The sequence below is a fragment of the Mustela erminea genome, chromosome 7, assembly GCF_009829155.1.
Source record: "Mustela erminea isolate mMusErm1 chromosome 7, mMusErm1.Pri, whole genome shotgun sequence".
Classification (NCBI taxonomy): Eukaryota; Metazoa; Chordata; class Mammalia; order Carnivora; family Mustelidae; genus Mustela; species Mustela erminea.
The window spans coordinates 44,601,920-44,620,941 of record NC_045620.1 but is presented as its reverse complement, the minus strand read 5'-3'; the positions used below and the strand labels follow the sequence as shown (position 1 = coordinate 44,620,941).

General features: G+C 40.2%; 1 protein-coding gene across 5 annotated transcripts in view; it reads right to left on the bottom strand.

Annotated features, from left to right (window-relative positions):
* The window catches only part of CFAP61 (cilia and flagella associated protein 61), a 285,821-nt gene that overhangs the window by 68,448 nt on the left and 198,351 nt on the right, over positions 1-19,022 (bottom strand). For all 5 annotated transcript variants that reach the window (XM_032351542.1, XM_032351539.1, XM_032351538.1 and 2 more), the window contains 2 exons: positions 18,727-18,901; positions 6,905-7,197 (listed from right to left, as the gene is read on the bottom strand). In XM_032351542.1, the coding sequence (XP_032207433.1) occupies positions 6,905-7,197; positions 18,727-18,901 (468 nt within the window). The remainder of the gene's footprint in view (positions 1-6,904; positions 7,198-18,726; positions 18,902-19,022) is intronic.

Here is a 19,022-nt window from a genome sequence, read left to right as displayed (position 1 = left end):
AGAAATAATGGCTAAGACCTTGCTGAAATTTAGCAGAAGTTATAAGTGCATGGATTCAAGAAGCTCAGTGAATGAACTCCAAACAAGAGAAATTCAAGAAAAACCATGCTTTGAGACAAAATAAACACAGAACCCCCATAGCATCAAGCTGCTGGAAACTGAAGATAAAGAGAAAATTCTGAAAGCATCCAGGGGGAAATGATACATTAAATACAGGGAAACAATGGTTTTAATGATGACAGATTTCTTAAATCAAAATTTTCTATGTCAGAAGATAATGGAAATGATGAAAGGAAGAAAAAAAAAACTCTCAGGCCATGATTCTATATGCATTGGAAATATCTTTCAAGGACAATGGCAAAATAAAGACATTTTCAGAAAGGGGAAAGCTAGAGAATCCATTGCCAGCCGACTTGCAATTGTATGTACTCTAGAAGGCATTCAGAGTAAAAGGAAATTATATTGGATGGAAATCTGGATCTTCAGAAATGAAGACAGAACAATAAAATTGGAAAATACCTGGGTAAGCATAAAAGTCTGCTTTTCTTCTTAAATTTTTTAAAATATGTATGACTGTTTATAACAAAATTTATACTTTTGTTGGTTTTTCAATGTGTGTAGATACATGTCAAATGTAACAGAAAAAGCTGTCCAGAAAGTGGGGAGAAGGGACCTGTACGGTTGCAAGGTTTTTATATTTTATGTGAAATGGCACAATACTTTTATTTATTTATTTATTTATTTTGACACACACACACACACACACACACACACACAGAGAGAGAGAGAGAGAGAGAGAGAGAGAGAGCAAGAGAGGGAATACACACAGGGGGAGTAGGAGAGAGAGAGAAGAAGGCTTCCCATTGAACAGAGAGCCAGGGACAGAGCTCGATCCCAGGACCTCAGGATCATGACCTGAGCTTAAGACAGATGGTTAATGACTGAGCCACCCAGACACCCCTGAAATGGTACAATATTAATTCTAACTAGATGTAAAAGATTACTGATATATATTATAATCCATAGAGCAGCTGCTAAAAAATAAAATAAGATATACACCAGAGGCCAACTGAAATAGAGAACTAAAAAAATACTCTAATTTTTAGAAAGGAGGCAAAGGGGAATAGAATAACAAAAAACAAAGGAGACAAACAATAAACCGACACCAAAATGGCAGACCTAAATCTAACCACATAAATAATTACATTAACTATTTGTGGTGTAAACACTTTAATTAAAATGCAGAAGGACTAGAAAAGCATGGGGTAGGCAGATTTCTAAGCTGGTCCCCAAGATTCCCGTCTCTCCCTTTGATTGTGAGCATGAACTGGGACTGTGATAAGATGATCACCCCCATGATTAGGGGTTGTTCTATGGCATAGCTGATTTTAAGATATGCTCTGTGGGTCTGACCTAATCAGGTGAACCCTTTAATAAACACATAGCTGACTTTAAGATATGCTCTGTGGGTCTGACCTAATCAGGTGAACCCTTTAATAGACACCAGGCTTTTCCTGAAGAAGATCTAAAGTGTGAGAGGGATGTGACAAGAGAGAGACTCTCCATTGCTGGTTTGAAGGCGGAAGAAGCCATGTGGCAAGGAATGTGGATGGCCTTTCAGAATGGAGAGTGGACCTTGCCTGAGCAGCAAGGAAACAGGGACCTCCCGTCCTCAGCTGCAATAAACCATATCCAAGCTCCAGATAGAGCACAGCCTGGCGGACACCTTGATTTCAGCCTTGAGAATCCCTGAGCAGAGATGCCAGTTACACTGTTGACTTCCAACCTGCAGAGCTATGAGCTAACAAATGGATGCTGCTTTGTCAAACTTGTTACGGCAGCAATAAAAATGTTAACAAAATCTACTTTATGATACCTTGGGAGAGGCACTTTAGATATAAGGACATGGTAAGTAAATAGATGGAAAAAAATAAACCATGCAAACAGTAAATATAAGAAATAGCAGATAAAGTGAACTTTAAAATAAGGGATATTTGGGGTGCCTCGGTGGCTCAGTTAAGCATCTGCCTTTAGCACAGATCATGATCCCAGGGTCCTGGGATTGCACCCTGCATTGGGCTTCCTGTTTGGCAGGAATCCTGTTTCTCCCTCTCCGGCTTCCCCTGCTTGTGTTCCCTCTCTTGCTGTATCTCTCTGTCAAATAAAAATATATATTTTTTTAAAAAATAAGGGATATTATCAGAGTTAAAGGATTGCATTTCATAATGATAAAAAGCACAGTTAATGAGGCAGATATGACAATTAGAAATGTTCATGTTCTTAATAACAGAGCCTCAAAAAGAGCAAAAATTAACAGAAGGGAGAAGTAGAAAAATCCCACAACAGTAGTAAGAGGTTTTAATATCTCTCTTGGCAATCGATAGAACTAGACCATAAATATCAGTAAAGACAAAGAAGATCCAAACATCACCGCCAACCACATGGAACTAATTGTTACTTTTACACGTGTAATCACTATGTTGTACACCTGAAACTAATGCAGCATCATTGTGTGTCAACCATATTTCAATTTAAAAAATTGTTATTCACACTATATCCAACAGTGGCAAACTATATATTCTTTATATGTTCACAAGGTTAGTCCATATGCTTGGACATAAAACAAGTCTAAATAAACCATAAAGGACTAAAATCATACAGAATATGTCTCTGACCAAAATGATATTAAATTAAAAATCAACAAAAATATGACATCTAAGAATCACACACTTATGGATAATCCGAGGGTCACAGAAGAAATCATAGGGAGATTAGAAAATATTTTTTGAGCCAAATGATAATGAATACTCAACATATTAAAACTTGTGGGATACAGCTAACACAGAAGAAATTAGCTTTAAATGTGTATAGAAATAATGGCTTAAGGTTCTACCTTAAGGAACTAGGAAAAGGGCAAAGTAAATCCAAAGCAAGCAGAAGGAAATAATTGTTAAAAGCAGAAATCAATGAAAAGAGAAAACTGACAGACAAGAGGAAATTAATAGACTTGAAAGCTGGTTCTTTAAAAAAGGTCAATAAAATCAGCAAACATCTAGCTAGACAGAAAACTTCAGGCAGTTCTGTGTCTCTCTTCTCTCTCTCTCATCAGCTGGACAGGGAGAGATTGAACACAAATTTCTAATACCAGAAATGAAACACAGGCTATGGTACAAATTTTAGACTTTAAATAGATAATATAAGAGTATATGAACAACTTAGTGCCAATACTTAACCAATTTAAGTGAAATGGACAAATTTCTTGAAAAATACAATATACCAAAATTGACATATGAAGAAGCAGAAAATCTGAGTAGCCTTAGAGCTAATGAAAAAATTGAATTCATCAAAAACCTTCCCACAACGTAAACTCCAGGCCCAGATGGTTTCACTGGTGAATTCTATCAAACACTTGAGGAAGAAATAATACCAGTCTTACACAAATTTTTTCAGAAAACAGAGGAGGAGGAAACATTGCCTAAATTATTTTATGAGGCCAGCACAGCCCAAATAATGAAAACTTATAAGGACATTACACAAAACCAGGAAATTAACCAAGGAAAATTACACAAAACTAGGGGAAAAAAAGATGAAGAACCCTCATGAATATAGTTGTAAAATAGTTTCAAAAGCTCTTTAAACATTAGCAAATCAAATTCAATATAAAGAAGGATAATACATCATGAATGACTAGGGTTTATTACAGACATGTAAGATTAGCTGAACATTCTGAAACTCAATCCATGTAATTCACCCTATCAACATCACTAAGGAGAAAAGAATATGATCTTTTTTAATAGACATGAAAATAATTTGACAGAATTCAATAACTATTCATGATAAATCTTCTGAGCAAACTAAGAATGAAAGTTTACTTTCTTAGTCAGATAAAAGGGCACCAAAGAAAACCATACAGATAACCTCATATAAAGGGGTGAATGTCTAAAAGTTTTCTTTTGAGATATGGAAAAAGGCAAGAAGTTCCATTTCTTACTTGCAGATGGTATATTTATGGATCTAGAAAGCAATTACTAGAACTAATAAGTGAATTTAGCAAACGTCTCAGGATACAATGTTTATATACAAAATCTACTGTATTTCATATACTAGTAGCAACAGTTGGAAAACAAAATTTTACAAACCCACTTGCAAAAGCTCAGATACTGTGCAAAGGGAGATATATACCAATGCTCAATAAGCACGTGAGAAGATGCCCAAACTCAGTAATCATCAGGAAATCACAAATTAAAATCACAATGATTTTATATACAATGATTTTATATATATATACATACACCATATCATACCCACTAGAATGGCTAAAATTAGAAAGACGGATAATAGCAAGTGCTAACAAGAATATAGAGCTACTGAAACTCTCATACATTGCTGGTAGAAATATGAAATGATACAGCTACTTTAGAAAACAGTATGGTGGCTTCTTTAAAAGGCACACATTCACTGACCATATGACCTAGCCATTCTTTGGATGTATAGCTAAGAGAAGTGAAAATATGTCTACACAAAGATGTGCACAAGGATGTGCATGGCAACTGAATGAATAAACCAAATGTGATAGAGACATGCAATGGAATACTACTTAGCAATGAAAAGGAGCAAACGAATGCTACATGGAATAATACGGATGGATCTCAATACCATTATGCTGAGTGACAGGAGCTGGATACAAACTAGTACATAATGTATGATTCCAGTTGTAAAAATTTTAGCTTTAGCAGGTGCATATGCTTGTGATAACATCTGTTTTAGTTTACCAGTTCTGCTGCAATAGAGTATCATACACTGGGTGGCTTAAAACAATGGAAATCTACTCTGTCACAGTTCTGGAGATGAGATATCTGAAGCCACGGCATTGTCATGAACATGCTCCCTCCTAGAGCTCTATGGAAGATCCTTTGCTTGTCTTCCTAGCTTCCGGGGGTGGCCAGTGGTGCTTGCTGCTCCAAGACTGGCAGCTGCCATCACTTCATCATATGGCCTCTTTCCCCAAGGGTCTCCTCTGAATCAAACCTTTCTCTCCATAGATGGGCACCAGTCCTGAGATTCAGGGCCGTCTCCAATCCACTAAGACCTCCCCTTTAGTTGATAACATCTATAATGATCCTATTTCCAATGAGGTCACATTCACAGGTACTGGGGATTAGGACACTATCTTTCTTGGGCGGTTGGGGCGGGGGGAGACAGAAGGCAACCCACAACACTGTGACCGCAGTCAAGACAGTGAATGTATACATCCCCACTAAAAGTTTCCTAGTGCCCTGACAGAGATGCTACTCAAAGCTGACAGTAGGAGGGTAGAAATCTCCTGCTGGTACCTACCATTGGCCAAACAGATGAATGTCAATGAGCAACCAGGGCTGGGCAATGTGACCTGCCAAGGCCGTTCCTTGCAGTGCAGAGCAGAGTGGGGGAAGTGGGAGACTTTCCCTGGCTCTGTTTATTTTAGGATGAAGTTTCAGCAGGAAGCTGTGTGAGATCTGAGGCAGCTGAGAGTATCTGCAAAATGTCTTTGCCCTGATTTCAATTTTGATCCAAATAGGGAAGTAAAGGCCCACAGGGGCTGCTGGAGACAGCTAGCTAGACTGCTCTAACTCTCACAATTAGGACAGAGCCTAAGATCTAGCACGTGTTCAGTGAATACTTGTGGAATGAATTAATAAAAACATGTACGAAGGAGCAGAATGCAAAGTTTCCATAGATTATCAGGATAGAATGAAGGATTTCAGAGAAATTTCTTTTGTGCTGGTGGTCTGCTTTGAGCTCCTGTCTAGACAGACTGTGGGGCAGGTAGGGGATGAGGGTCACCTTCATTTACCTGTGGGGCCTTGAGTCAGAAGACGTGACTTAGGTAAGGGATTGCTATGAGCCCACAGTGACTTCCCCCAACCTGTTTGCCCCCTAAATGTGGCTAGCATTCTTTACCACAACCGATAACAGCCCAGCCCTATATTCACACTGAACTCAGCCGCCCTTTTGTAAAGGGTCTCCTGCTTCTCTATTAGATTGACTGGCCCCATCCCTCTCTCCCCCTCTGCTGGCTTCTGCTAACCTCCTGGCTGGCAAATCTGAGGACATGTGTTGTAAATCAGGCTATTACACACCTGAGAGAAAAGTTCTTCTCTGGAAAGATGATAGGTAGATAAGAGAGAGTGCTAGAGAGAGAGACCTTCTAAGTCTCTATTCCATGTGGGAGAAAACCTTATTGCTGTTTCTAGAGTCTTACAAAGTTAATAGCAGCATAGAATTTGGGGCGCTTCTGAACTGGGTTGGGAGGCCAACATACCACTGACTTGGGGTCAGAGTGTTCTCATCTGTAAAACGGGGATGCTTTCCTTTACAGGGCTGTTTTGACTAGGTGACAGAATATACTGCAAGCAAGCAGCATGGTGCCTGAGACACGGTGAGTCCTTGGTCAAGGTCAGTTAGCACTCTTCAAACCTTTGACACTCCCGCCATGAAGAGGCAGGGTCTAATTCTCGTCCCCTTGGATATGGGCAGGTGATACAGTTTCTCTCTCCCACTTGCTCTTAGAACCAAGTCACCTGGCCCAGATGAAGCATTCTGGACAAAATCTCAGTTGAAGCCAGAGGCGGGGATGAACATGACTCCAGGCTCCACCCACAATCTGACTTCAGCCACATTAGAGACCTCAGGTGAGAACTGCCCAGCTGGGCCCCCTCCAACCCCAGCACGGAGAGATAATCATAGTAAACGACTGGTATTTTATGGCGCTAAGTTTGGGGTGGCTTGTCGCTCAGCAAGAGATCATCTGAACCGTGAGAAAAGAAAAGCCAAAACCTGTGGCTGTAAATCCCCCGCGGGCCACATCCGGGACAGGTGCCGGCTCCCCGCGGGTGGCGGGTGAAGTCCACGGAGACCTACTTACGGAGCACGGAAGTCTGAAAGGCTTGGTGGGCGTGGTGAAGCAGGCGCTGTGAATGGGGTCCGGGTACAGGCCGTCGTTCCACTGAGCCAGGAGCGCGTCGCAGTAAATGGTCACCCCCGCGGCTCTGAGCGCGTCCTGCACCGCGCTCTCCACGGAGTAGTTGTTGAAGCAGGTGATGGTGGAAGTGGACGGGGGCTGCACCAGGTGGATATAGGAGCCCCTCACACCGATGTTTAAGAGCGTCTCCACTGTCGTGTAAGTGTCAATTGTATTCCCATAGACAATGACATTCCCTAGAGAAGGGGGGAAATGCTAAGATATACGGTTGAAACAACAACAACAAAAACAACAACCTTCATAGTCAAATGGTAATGATGCCGAATTGTTCCCTAGAACCTTCTCCTCCTTTCAGCTGCGGGAAGCTAGCGGTGTAACCTAGCAACGGTGACCAAGATAATTTAGTAAAGAATTGGCACAAAACATCCCACAAAGTAGTCAAGTACTTTTAACACAGAAGTAGGACATTCATCTATGGTCCTGTAATTTGAAAGTTGAAATTATGCTAAATGAAGCCATCTAGAAGAAAACCTTTTATCTGGTCTTTGTTCCCTAGTTGCTACACTTATTAAGGAAAAAAATTACTGAAGTTTGCAGTATTTGCAAGTTCTGTGTAAATGATGAAAAGGATATGTTTAAAAAAAAAAACCCACACACATAGTCCTAGACATGATGGCACAGGTATTTTAATATTTGAGTGTTGAATTGGGTTGATTTCATGGAAATCTTTCCCTTTTTTAAGATCTAAAGACTAGAACATTCTGCTTTTCAGTAGATAATTTAATGAGGATTCAGATTCTGATTTTTGAGATTTAAGGAGTCAAGACCTGGCAAAAGGGACGGCAGGTATTCTTTCAGTCGGTAAGAATGAAATCACAACACAATCTTGAAAGATTTCGCTTGCGTAAGAGCATTTAGTTGGTAATAGTCTAAACTAGTTAGTTCTTTTCTGAAAAATATTACAGAAATAATTACAAATGTTATTCTACTAATTTCATCAGTTTTAAGATCAAACTACCAAATGAAAGAAATGTATTACATGCCAATTACATGCTATTTTTGACACTGAATTGGCATTTTTACCTTTTTACAAGGGAATCGCTGTAGACGCACTAGTCAGGCAACTTGTAACAATTTTACGACAAAATGATAGATTCATTGAAAATCTCTTTTTTTCCCTCTTGTTTATGAAATGGTATTAAGAGAAATTCTACAACGTAAAATAAATGGTAAGTGTATTTATTCGATTTGGTTGAATAAATGATGCAAAAATCTATTTCCATCTAAAACTGAAAGGTGTAATGGCTTGCTTGTCTCATTTGCTTAGGGAAAAAAAAGGAACTGGAATAACTTTCAGATTGCTTCTTTGAGGGTAACAGCATCTAGAAAGTTCTCCCATACTTCCTGTTGCTCAAATATGGAATGGCAAGAAGGCTCCAAAGCGGGGGTGGGGTGTGGGGTGTGGGGGGGTGGGGATCCTTTCTTCCTGCCTTCACTAGGAGGCTCTAATTTTGTGGCTATGAGTCCCTCTCTATTCAGAGGCTCTAATGCAGCATTCCTTGGTGGGCTGCATTTTCCTTGGCTGAAAGAGTCAACATTTTGCTTAAATTACTGAGGCTTCCACCTGCTGTGAAACATGCATCATAGCTGTCTGGCACAACAAAGAATCAGCCTGCCAGGGAAGCTGAAACTTGAACCTGAAACTGTCAAAGGCTTGAGGTCTTCTGCCCTTTTAAAATATGCATGTCAAAACAACATTCATTTTCAGGGAAACAAATTTAAGCATTTAGGCCCCCACACAATTCAGAATTGAAGATTTTTCCAGTCTCTTTCATGTTAGTTTCTAGTAACCATACTGTGAGATGGGCTTTATGATGAGAGGCTTATGGAAACCAGGGCAAACGCGATGTTGCCCTGGACTATCTCGCAGGGGTTGCCCCCAGATTGCAGGCAGCTGAAGAGGACATTGTTTTTCACCTTGAAAGGTAGCATAATTTATAACATCTCTCATATTTAAATTGGATGTTTAATATTTTAAATAATTTTAAATTTTAAATGTATCGATAGATATTCTAACTTCAGAATTTATTTGCCTATCTTGAAAGAAGGTGTAACGGCTTCAGTTTGAAACAAAATCCACCCCTCCCTTGGAGACTTTGGTCATCCTAATAGTTGTAATAATGCTGCATCACAAACCGCCCCAAAACTCCGGCCTGCTGTTGTAGGTCAGCTCGCACATGGGCACACGGGCTGATGACGACTCATCAGACTCCACACTGTGATTGGATTGGGCCTGCACCATGTTTCATTCTCCTTGGACCAAGAGATACCTAAGGCCCATTCTATTTATGGAGAAAGGCAGGGGGACAGGACGCAAGAGCAACTGCTCACTTTTCAAGCCTCTCTGTGCAGTAGACGGTGCACTAACATTCCACCAAGCAAAGCAAGTCAGAAGACCAAGCACATGGCCAAAGGAGTGAGAAGCACACTCTGCCTGAGGTAGGAGGGCAGAGGGTGTGGCTATTTGCTGAACAGTAGTCCAAACTCTCACAGTCATCTTGGCCATTGGATAGATGCTTATGTGATGCCATCTTAAAGTTTTCATCCAAACATCTTTTATAAGATGGTTTACATATATTTCTCTCATTTCCCATATTAGAGTAAAATCTCTTTTAATATAATCTTGTACAACATAAATAAGAACCTGTCACTGGTCAAATCCCATCCCTTCACAAATAAAACAAGACCCAATGGGACGAAGTCAGCTCTGCCACTTCCATCTCTTGCCCTTTAAATGTTTGCACTCTGTGGGGGTGCTTGGCTGGCTCAGTTGGTAGAGCATGCGACTCTTGTTCTCAGGGTTGTGGGTTCGAGCCCCACATTGTGGGTATAGAGATTACTTAGAACAATAAAATATTTAAATGTTTGCACTCTCAGGGGGGATTATTCTTTCTATGATATTTGTGCAGTTGTGAGTTCTTTCTATATCTTTTTCACTTTTACTCGGTAAAGAATTTTTAGAGTCCATTTGCATTTATCTTGTGACTCCTATATACCAGGCACAAAGCCAGGCAATTTGGTACACAATCCATTATTACTTTCATCTTCATCAGTAACAGCAGCCTAAGCTATAGAGTTGTGACCTATAAATGTACACCTTAAATTAATGTAACATTGTGTGTCACCTGTACTCACACACACAAAAATAATATTTAGAGCTGTTACCAATAACATTGGCTTCACTCAAATGCCTGGAAAATAATTTTTTGACAAGCTAACAGCAAAAATAGAAGCATGGACAAAATTCATAGGATAAGCAAAAGTCTTATGTTTTGGGGACTCTTTCAGAATAAACCTAGTAGAAAAAGATGTTGATTATTGATTTATTTCAGGACAAATATCAACCTAGGTGTAAAAATATGATTAAATATATTTATAGAAGTAATTTTCTAGCATGGTTGGGATAGAACTAGTGCTTTTGAAGCTCCCATGTCAAGATCTTACCACAGCTTGTGGTTGTGCCTTGATCTAGGCAGATGTCCAGCCTCCACCCGGGGGAGGCCTCAGGGGGCCCATGGTAGCCTCTCCCTTTCCTTCCTTGTCCTCACCACAGTCTACATGCCTAAGACTACCTGTGAGGTGACCTCAAGTTGGCCCTGCCTTCCATGTTACCCCTGGAGCCTTGAATAGTACGTCACCTACCATGGGTATAACAAACCGTTTCCTGACTAGGCACATGGAAGAATGTTTGAGGTTTATCATACTGTTGATCATAAGTTAATTGGGTCTTACTTTTGTGCCCTCTAAAATATTTTTTGAAGAACAACCTTCCTGTGGCCAGATTTTCCCATTATATATTTCTACTCGGTATTCACCTATAAAGTTGGCACTACTTCATCCAACCACAGGATAAGTTGTATACCTGAGATTTGTAAGACAGAGATAGGTTTCCCTTCACAATGTTAGATCTGGTTATTAGGTTTCGAGTAAGACTCCCCAAATCCTACATAATCTTAAACATAACCAAAATTGTGTGTGCCTGCAACACAACAATATAAAATAACACTTCTGCCATATTGGTACACTCTTAAACCCAAGGAAATAAAAATGTTTTATGGGAAAGTTAATCCTTGTATAACATGTTGTGACAGTTGGGTCAAGTTTTAGCCGAATCAAAGAGGCAAAATGAGGAAAAAGGAAATGGAGAGAGAAAAAAGAGGGGGCGGAGAGACAGAAGAACAGAGAAAGCCTTGGAGATACAGAATTCCTTCGATCTTTAGGTATGCAAGAAGAAAGAGTTTTAAAGTAGGTGAAACACAGTGGTTGCCAGGGGACGGGAGAGGATGGGTGAACTGAGCCATGGATAGTAGCAGAGAAAAGGGCTTTTCCTGTGGGAGACGCTGGGTCTGACAGCTTTTTCCCACCCAGAATATATGAAATGGGGTGAATGGGGTTCCATTAGTGCCAAACATCCTGATAACTGGACAGAGGGGTGAGGAAGCCCCAGGTTATGTGGGACCGATGATATACATACATGTATGAGATGCCTTTTAATGTTAGGTAACTTCAGTTAGCCAGAGATTTACTTTAATGATGAATTTCTACCACTTAGTGTTTTATAACTCATGTAGCCTTTGCAAATGGTTAAAAGGAGGTAACACATTGCAGGGACCTCCTTCACGTAACTGCGATATCATATATATTCTTCTGACTTTTCTATGCATAAGTGATGCAAATAGAGTGGGAAAGCTGGGGATTTCCCCTGCCTATCAGTTTTATGCTAAAAAAATCTGGCCACTGTCTTCCCCACAGCTCAGTTAATCTAAGGATATGAAATAACCCGTTTTTGCACTTGATCTGATAGGTGACAGAGGTAGCACAGTGGGCTGCCCTGCTCTGAAATGGCAAATGGGATGGGACAATTAGAACAGTCTGGGTGAATTTTCAATAAAGGCTCATAGACGACAGCCATGCTGTTTTCATGGAAGTCCAATTTTTGTTGTTTCTTTTAGGGAATCAATGATGCATTACTAAGGTTACAGATCTGAAACAGGAAACAGCACAAGGAGGGCATAGCACAAAGAGGACCCTATGAAAGCTCCAGAAGTAAAGGCTGGCAAGAGGAGCACGCAGTCATTCCCTTGCAGATAACCTGCAGCCACCTTCCTGGTGAAACGAACAAGGGGGCTGCCAAGAGGAGAGTGGGGGTTTTGGTATTGACAGCCCAGCTGGGGAGAAGGAAAGTGAGGTCTCAAATCACCCTCTGCAAGCCATTAACTCTTCACCCCAGATCAAAAAAGCACTAAGACTTGTCACTTAAAATGCTGGCAGAAATGGAAAGGTGATCTTCTTGCTTTTTGATACATGCTCTTTGAAGTGATAAATGAATACACTCGCAACTTCGATTGTGATCACCAAAGTAAGGCAATGATCTTTTAACATTTCAACTACCATAATGCACCTAGATTTTGGAGGTTCTTCAATTTATCTTAATCAGAGGGGAAATGAGGCCAGTTTCATCATCCTAATTCCTGGAGGAGATAAATACTAGTTTCAGAAGTTAGAAAATTTCCTAATATTTATTTATTCAAAAGATTTATTTATTTGAGAGAGAGTGAGAGAGAGCATGGGTGTGGGGCTTCAGAGGGAGAGAGAGAATCTCAAGCAGACTCCCTGCTGAGTTCTGAACCTAATGTGGAGCTCAGTGCTGGGGCTCGATCTCATGACCCTGAAGTCATGACCTAAGCCAAAATCAAGAGTTGGACACTTAACCAACTGAGACACCCAGGTGCCCCCCAAATTTACCAATAAAAGTAACATGGCAGGGCACCTGGCTAGCTCACTCAGTTAAGCATGAGCCTTCATCTCAGGGCAAGATCCAAGGGTCCTGGGATCCAGCCCCATATTGCGGTAGGGGGGCTCTCTCTCCCTCTCCCTCCACCACTCCCCCTGCCTGTGTTCTCCTGCTCTCTCTCCATCAAATAAATAAATACAAATCTTTTTTTTTTTTTAAGTAATATGGCTTTATAGAAATAAAATGCTTAAGGTGATCTCCCTGTTAAACTCAAAAAATAAAATATGGTTTTTATTTTTTTAGACACGATTTGCCCTAAGAATAATGGAACAACCTTTTTAACATTTTTTTCAGTAGATGCTAAAAAAGCTATTTCATCCTTTTGAATTAAAGTGCTTTAATTTTAACTACCTATACTGTAAAGATGAAGGATTCTTAAAGATTTTATTTATTTATTTGACAGACAGAGATCACAAGTAGGCAGAGAGGCAGGCGGAGAGAGAGAGGAAGGGAAGCAGGCTCCCTGCTGAGCAGAGAACCCGATGCGGGATTCGATCCCAGGACCCTGGGATCATGACCTGAGCCGAAGGCAGAGGCTTTAACCCACTGAGCCACCCAGGCACCCCTAAAGATGAAGGATTCTTCAGGAAGAAAATCATGTTGTGAAATGAAGAAAAGGAAGAGATTTCCTGATTTAGTAGACTGGGCATGAAGTCACACCTCAGTGTATGTATATGGTCTGTAGAAGTCAAATCAGGGTTTATGCATGCCGATACTGATAAGCATTTTTTTCCTAGTTATTATATGTTTAAGGCTAGAGAAAACAAAAACGGTATGTTACATTTACAATTTATGTATTTTTAATTATGTCTATGTGTATTTACATAGTCCATTGTATTTAACGAAGAATATTTCCCTTTTCCACTTCAAAGGAGACATAGAATGATTATGTATGACCTCATTCATCCTCAGAATAGTCCCAAAAGATATGTTTTACTATGTTCTTCAGAAAACTGAGGACAGAGAGGTTAAGGATCTAGCTCTAGGTCACACAGCAAGTAGATGGTTCAGCAGAAGTCAGACCTGCTGAGTCTGGTTTCGGAGTGCTCCTACCACTCTGTTACATGTGTAACACACTTCTAAAAAAACAAACAAACAAATAAACAAACTCTAATTGGCATTTAATCTGTATAATTAACTTAGGCAAATAACTAGATAATGAAAGAATTTAAAATAGATATCATAGAATATTAGTAAATTATGAAATAAACATCCACTTTAAAAATATCATGTCCACAAATAGACCAGAGAATGTTCTTTTTATTTTTCATAAGTCAAAGCATAAGATTTCCATGACCCAAGCCTGACCTGTCTCATTTTGCTCTGCCAAATAAAAAGGGAAGACTGTATTAGATATAACATAACAAAGGCTTTGATTCAGTGATTCATGCACTGGAATTTTAATGTTATGCTTTTCCTAACAAACATGCTTTTAATAAGGCAGTAAACTGTATTTAGCTAACGATGAAAATAATTGATCCATTTCGGGCCATTAAGGCTGTTTTATTTATTTATTAATTTTTTACTTTACTTTCATCTTACTTTTCATTTTCATGGAAAGTACAGAGGTAATAGCAGATGAATTTCAATTAGTTTCAATTAATGCCATAAACTGTTGTAATGCATTAGGTTGCCGGGTTCCATCTGAAACCCCCGTCAGAAACCTCCCCGTTTTGTTTGCAGTTGAAAGCAGCATTTGAGCCTGTGATGTGAGCTATTTTCCAGGACAGCGGAGCAGTTCTAATAGTTTAGGATAATTTACATCTATAAGCCTAGCCAACTCCGGAGCCCAGAAAACTATTTCCTTCAGACTGGGCAAATTCCATCACAGAACCACCATTTCTCCTTTGGAAGCAGAGGCAGGCAGCAAAAAATAGTGAATGGGGGTCGGGGCAGGGGGGCAGGTGGACAGTAGTGATGTTTTGGGACCGTATCTATAGTTTTAATGGGCAGACATTCCAGAGTTGACTTCCTCCAACTCACCATTCATGGCATCTGCTACCCAGCATCCTCTGGTCCTTCTAGAACAATCCCATTACCATCCCCAACAAACAAGCCCCTCCCCTCAAGTCCTGGTACTTCAGCCAAGTCAGGTCGGGGGTGTCCCAGGATTCAATGTGTGATTCCCTGATGGACTTGTGACCCAGTCATAGCCACAGAGACACAGGAGATTTTTTTCTCAGACTTCTGTAGGAAGGACTGTCCTCAGCTCTCTCCCGCCAGCCCTGCCATGAACTATTGAGCACTGCTAGAGCAAAAGCTACCTATCACGCAAGATGTCCATATTCTTCTTGGTGGTGTTATGGTGCCAGGAAGAGGAAGCCAGGGCTGGCAGGCGGAGCAACGGCAACGGTACAGACACGCAGCCCTGCTCAGCTTTCATGAAGGGCCAGGCTTCCAGTTTCTAGCTTCAAACACCATCATCCCGTAACCGACTGGAGTAGAAGCTAGAAGTGTCCACAGCAGCCCACACCTGCCTGCATGACCACCACACCTGCCTGCATGGCTACACGGTCTTCCCCAACCTGTTCCTTCTGGATCTCTTTCTCCCTACTTAGATGGGGTGCCAAGGACGGGAGGTTCACCTTCCTAAGGTGTTGTTTTGTGCACTGATTATTCCTCTTCACTAGTTGCCCAGCCCCTAAAAAGTAACCAGTTAAAGGACACCGGGGAAGCTCAGCTGGTTAAGCGTCTGCCTTCAGCTCAGATCATGATCCCAGGGTTCTGGTATCGAGTCCTGCATCTGGATCCCTGCTCAGCACGGAGCCTGTATCTCCCTCTGTCTGTTCTCCCCCTGCTTGTGCTTGCTCATGCACTCTCTCTCACTCTCTCTCTCTTTCTCTCTCTGATAAATAAATAAATAAAATAATAAAAATGTAATAAAAAGTAACCAGTTAAAATTGGGCGTGGTCGGGCCCTGAGGTCTTCCACCAGTTGCTCTCCAAGGGTCTGCCCAATACAATTCACACTCTCTCTGTTTACTTATCCTGCTCTTCTTTAAGGCTGAGCTCAATCCTCTTTCTCTAAACTTCAGTTTCCAGGACTCTTATGATGGACACCATGCCTCTCTACAACTGGACAGGCCCCTGGTGAACACGGATCCCCATTTTTTGTGTATACTGTGTCCTAGACCGTGCCATCACCAGGGGCTAAGATTAAGCCCTGAGGGATCTTTGGGGCATAGCAACAACCCCATCACACATAGGAGTAGTGACGCCAATGGCAGCCTATATTATTGATATATATATTGATATATAGATATACATATAGATATTTGATATATATATACATATGCAGCCTATATTATTACACTCATACTCTGTATGACACTCTGTTCTGAGTTGAGCATGAAATATCTTATTTATTTCATTTAATCCACACAGCAACCCATATGAGGAAGATATGATCTGGAATGGGACTAATTCAATTCAAGTCTGAATAGGACTCTAATTGTGGAAAAGCTACGAAGAGAAAGAGCTTCCTTTAGGCAAGAGGTTAACAGTTTACTTTCTAACTTTTCTTACAGGAGAAGTCATTTGAAAAGGAGCACCACGCAGAATTGAAAGAATCTGGCAAGGCTGAGTTTCCCTGATGTCTCCCAGAGCTCTGGGGCCCAGCTTCTGAGAGTTAAGAGCACCTCCTTGAGAGATGCCCTGGGAATGGGAATGTCATTAGCACTAGACCTGGGGGAAATAGCTTATATTTAAGACAAGAAGCTCATTTCTACACACTTCTTATCTTGGCTGTTCAGTGGCCAAAAGCAGGCCCGCAGAGGGGTTTTGTGCAGTGGCTGATGGGAGACATTCTTAAATCTTCCAAAAGCATTTATTTTCCTTTAAGCGGACAGCAGAGTGACACCACCTCTGAGAAGTAGTCAAGTCATCAGAATATCACAGATGCTCTTCCCCCATCTGACAACCAAAATCATGGGGGAAAAAAAAAAAAGGAAACTGAAAGAGGGCACAGTGTTTGTTGCTCTGGGATTTCTAAATTCTCTGCCATAAACATTCAACCTCAATAACCTGCACTGTCACTTTCAAAGACTCCTACCCCCTCCTTTTTTTCGGGGTCAAAATGCTCCTTCTTCCTAACATCAAAAATAGGCAATTGTTTGAAGTTAAAACACTGCATTATGCCAGGATTGGTGATAGTCCTAAGACACACTGTGTATTTTGTACTGAACCATGCATGGACTTTTGTGCTTTCTGGGAGTTTAAGTTACAATTGGAGACCTACACGTGATGAAATGGTAATGATTTGTTACAAATCCTATGCATAAAAGCAGGTTCTGCAAACTATGTCTTCATCAACGATTTTTGTAAATAAAGTTTTATTGAAACACAGCTTTGCCCATTTATTTATGTATTGTCTTTCTTGCTGGAATGGCAGAACTCAGTGGATAGGACACAGACCATATGACCTGCAAAGTCCAATATATTTGCTACCTGAACCTTTACTGTAAAAGTTTGCTGGTCTCCAAATTAAGAATTATTTAAGTCTAGGTTGCAGGGCAGTGATTAAAAGATGACTAAAATATTGAAACAGTTTTAAACACATATGCAAAACTGAAAATAATCCAAGTTCTGAGGGAAACAGGAAACATACTTTGACAAGTTTTAAATCTGAGTCTGGTATATATCTACATATCCCACCTCTACCCACAGGTTCCAGACACACTTGGTTTTATGAGTTATTTCTGTCCAACGTTTAGACCCTATTTCCATATTTCAGACCCTAGAAAAATACAGAAAGCTTCCAAAAAACCCTTGGTGAGACTAGAGTACCCTTAATTCCCCAAACTAGACATGTAAAGCTTATAAGAGAAAATTATAAGCCAATCTCTTACAAATATAGATCAAATAGCCTATAAAACATTAGCAAATTGAATCTAACAGTGCATTAATGGTCACGTGATACCTCTATTTTTATTTCTAATGGACTAAATGTAGTAACTTAAAAAAAAGTCAAATAATCCCTAGTCTTCCACACAAAGTAAGAAGAATATGTATTTAACTTTAATGTTAATTATATTAATAACATAATTAAATAGTACTTAAATAAGTACATTAAAGAGATAAATAGACTTAATTTACATATGGATCCCCAGATGACAGGCTCTTAGTGTTTTTCACCTCCCCAGACCACACGGAACCCCAGCCTGGGCAGCGTAGAAGCTAACTGAGTTGCCAAAGCTCCCCGAGCTGTAGGCTAACAAAGCGGCTGCACTTGGTCATCTTCAAAAACTTGACTCCCAGGTTTCAATTAAGGACAAAGAGGTAGCCAGGCCCCATTCTGGTCATCTTGCTAGTCAACCAATTTCAATTTAATCCAAGCAACAGAGAGGAAGATGCTTGAGAAAACACTTTTGAGTGGCAGAGGCATTTGTTGAAATGGTTTACTGTCTCGTTTTGATTCAAAAAGTGGCATGCAACTCGAAAACGTGTGTTTGTGGGAAGGACTGTGCACACACCACCAAGAAAGAGAACAATGGATCAGGAAGGGAAGAAAAGAGCCCTTCCAACACAGACCTTTCTTTTTTTCTTCTTCTTTTCTCTTCACAAAAGGAGACATATTTTCCATATAATTGCTAAACATGTTTGCTTATTAAATTATTCTTTAATTAGTTAATGATTTTAGCCATGCTTTGCTCTTCGGATATTCATTTTGTGTAATAAAATAATTATAGATAATTAAACTATCTCGAGCCTTTTTCTTTCCCCCAGAAAACATGCTGGGTATCCAAAAATGACAACAAGTTGTAAATTAATCTGGAAAACAAAGCATGACAGATGAATGATTTGGTTGGAATTAATTAGGCACTAATTATATACTGGAACTAGATGAAGAATGAGACTCATTATAAAAATAAAAAGCGATTCTGCAAAGATGCACAGTTAACCAACATCCTTACCTTCTGTGATGATGGAGTTGTTCCTTATCCAACTCAGGGCCTTATAGCAATCTTCTTCATCGTTGAGAGTGAAATGATTGCGAGGAACTTTATCAGTGTATCTCTGCTTCCCGCTGTTTGGAATCTCTCTGTTTGTCACGTGTTGACTAATATCAGCCCCTGTAGGGCACGGGACCTAAGGTATGTTACAGAGACATGCTTATTTTGATGGTAGTAAGGGAAGCATGGACACAGCAAGAAATACATTTGTGAATTTAATAAAATAAACATAGCAATGTCTGATATAGATATGCCTT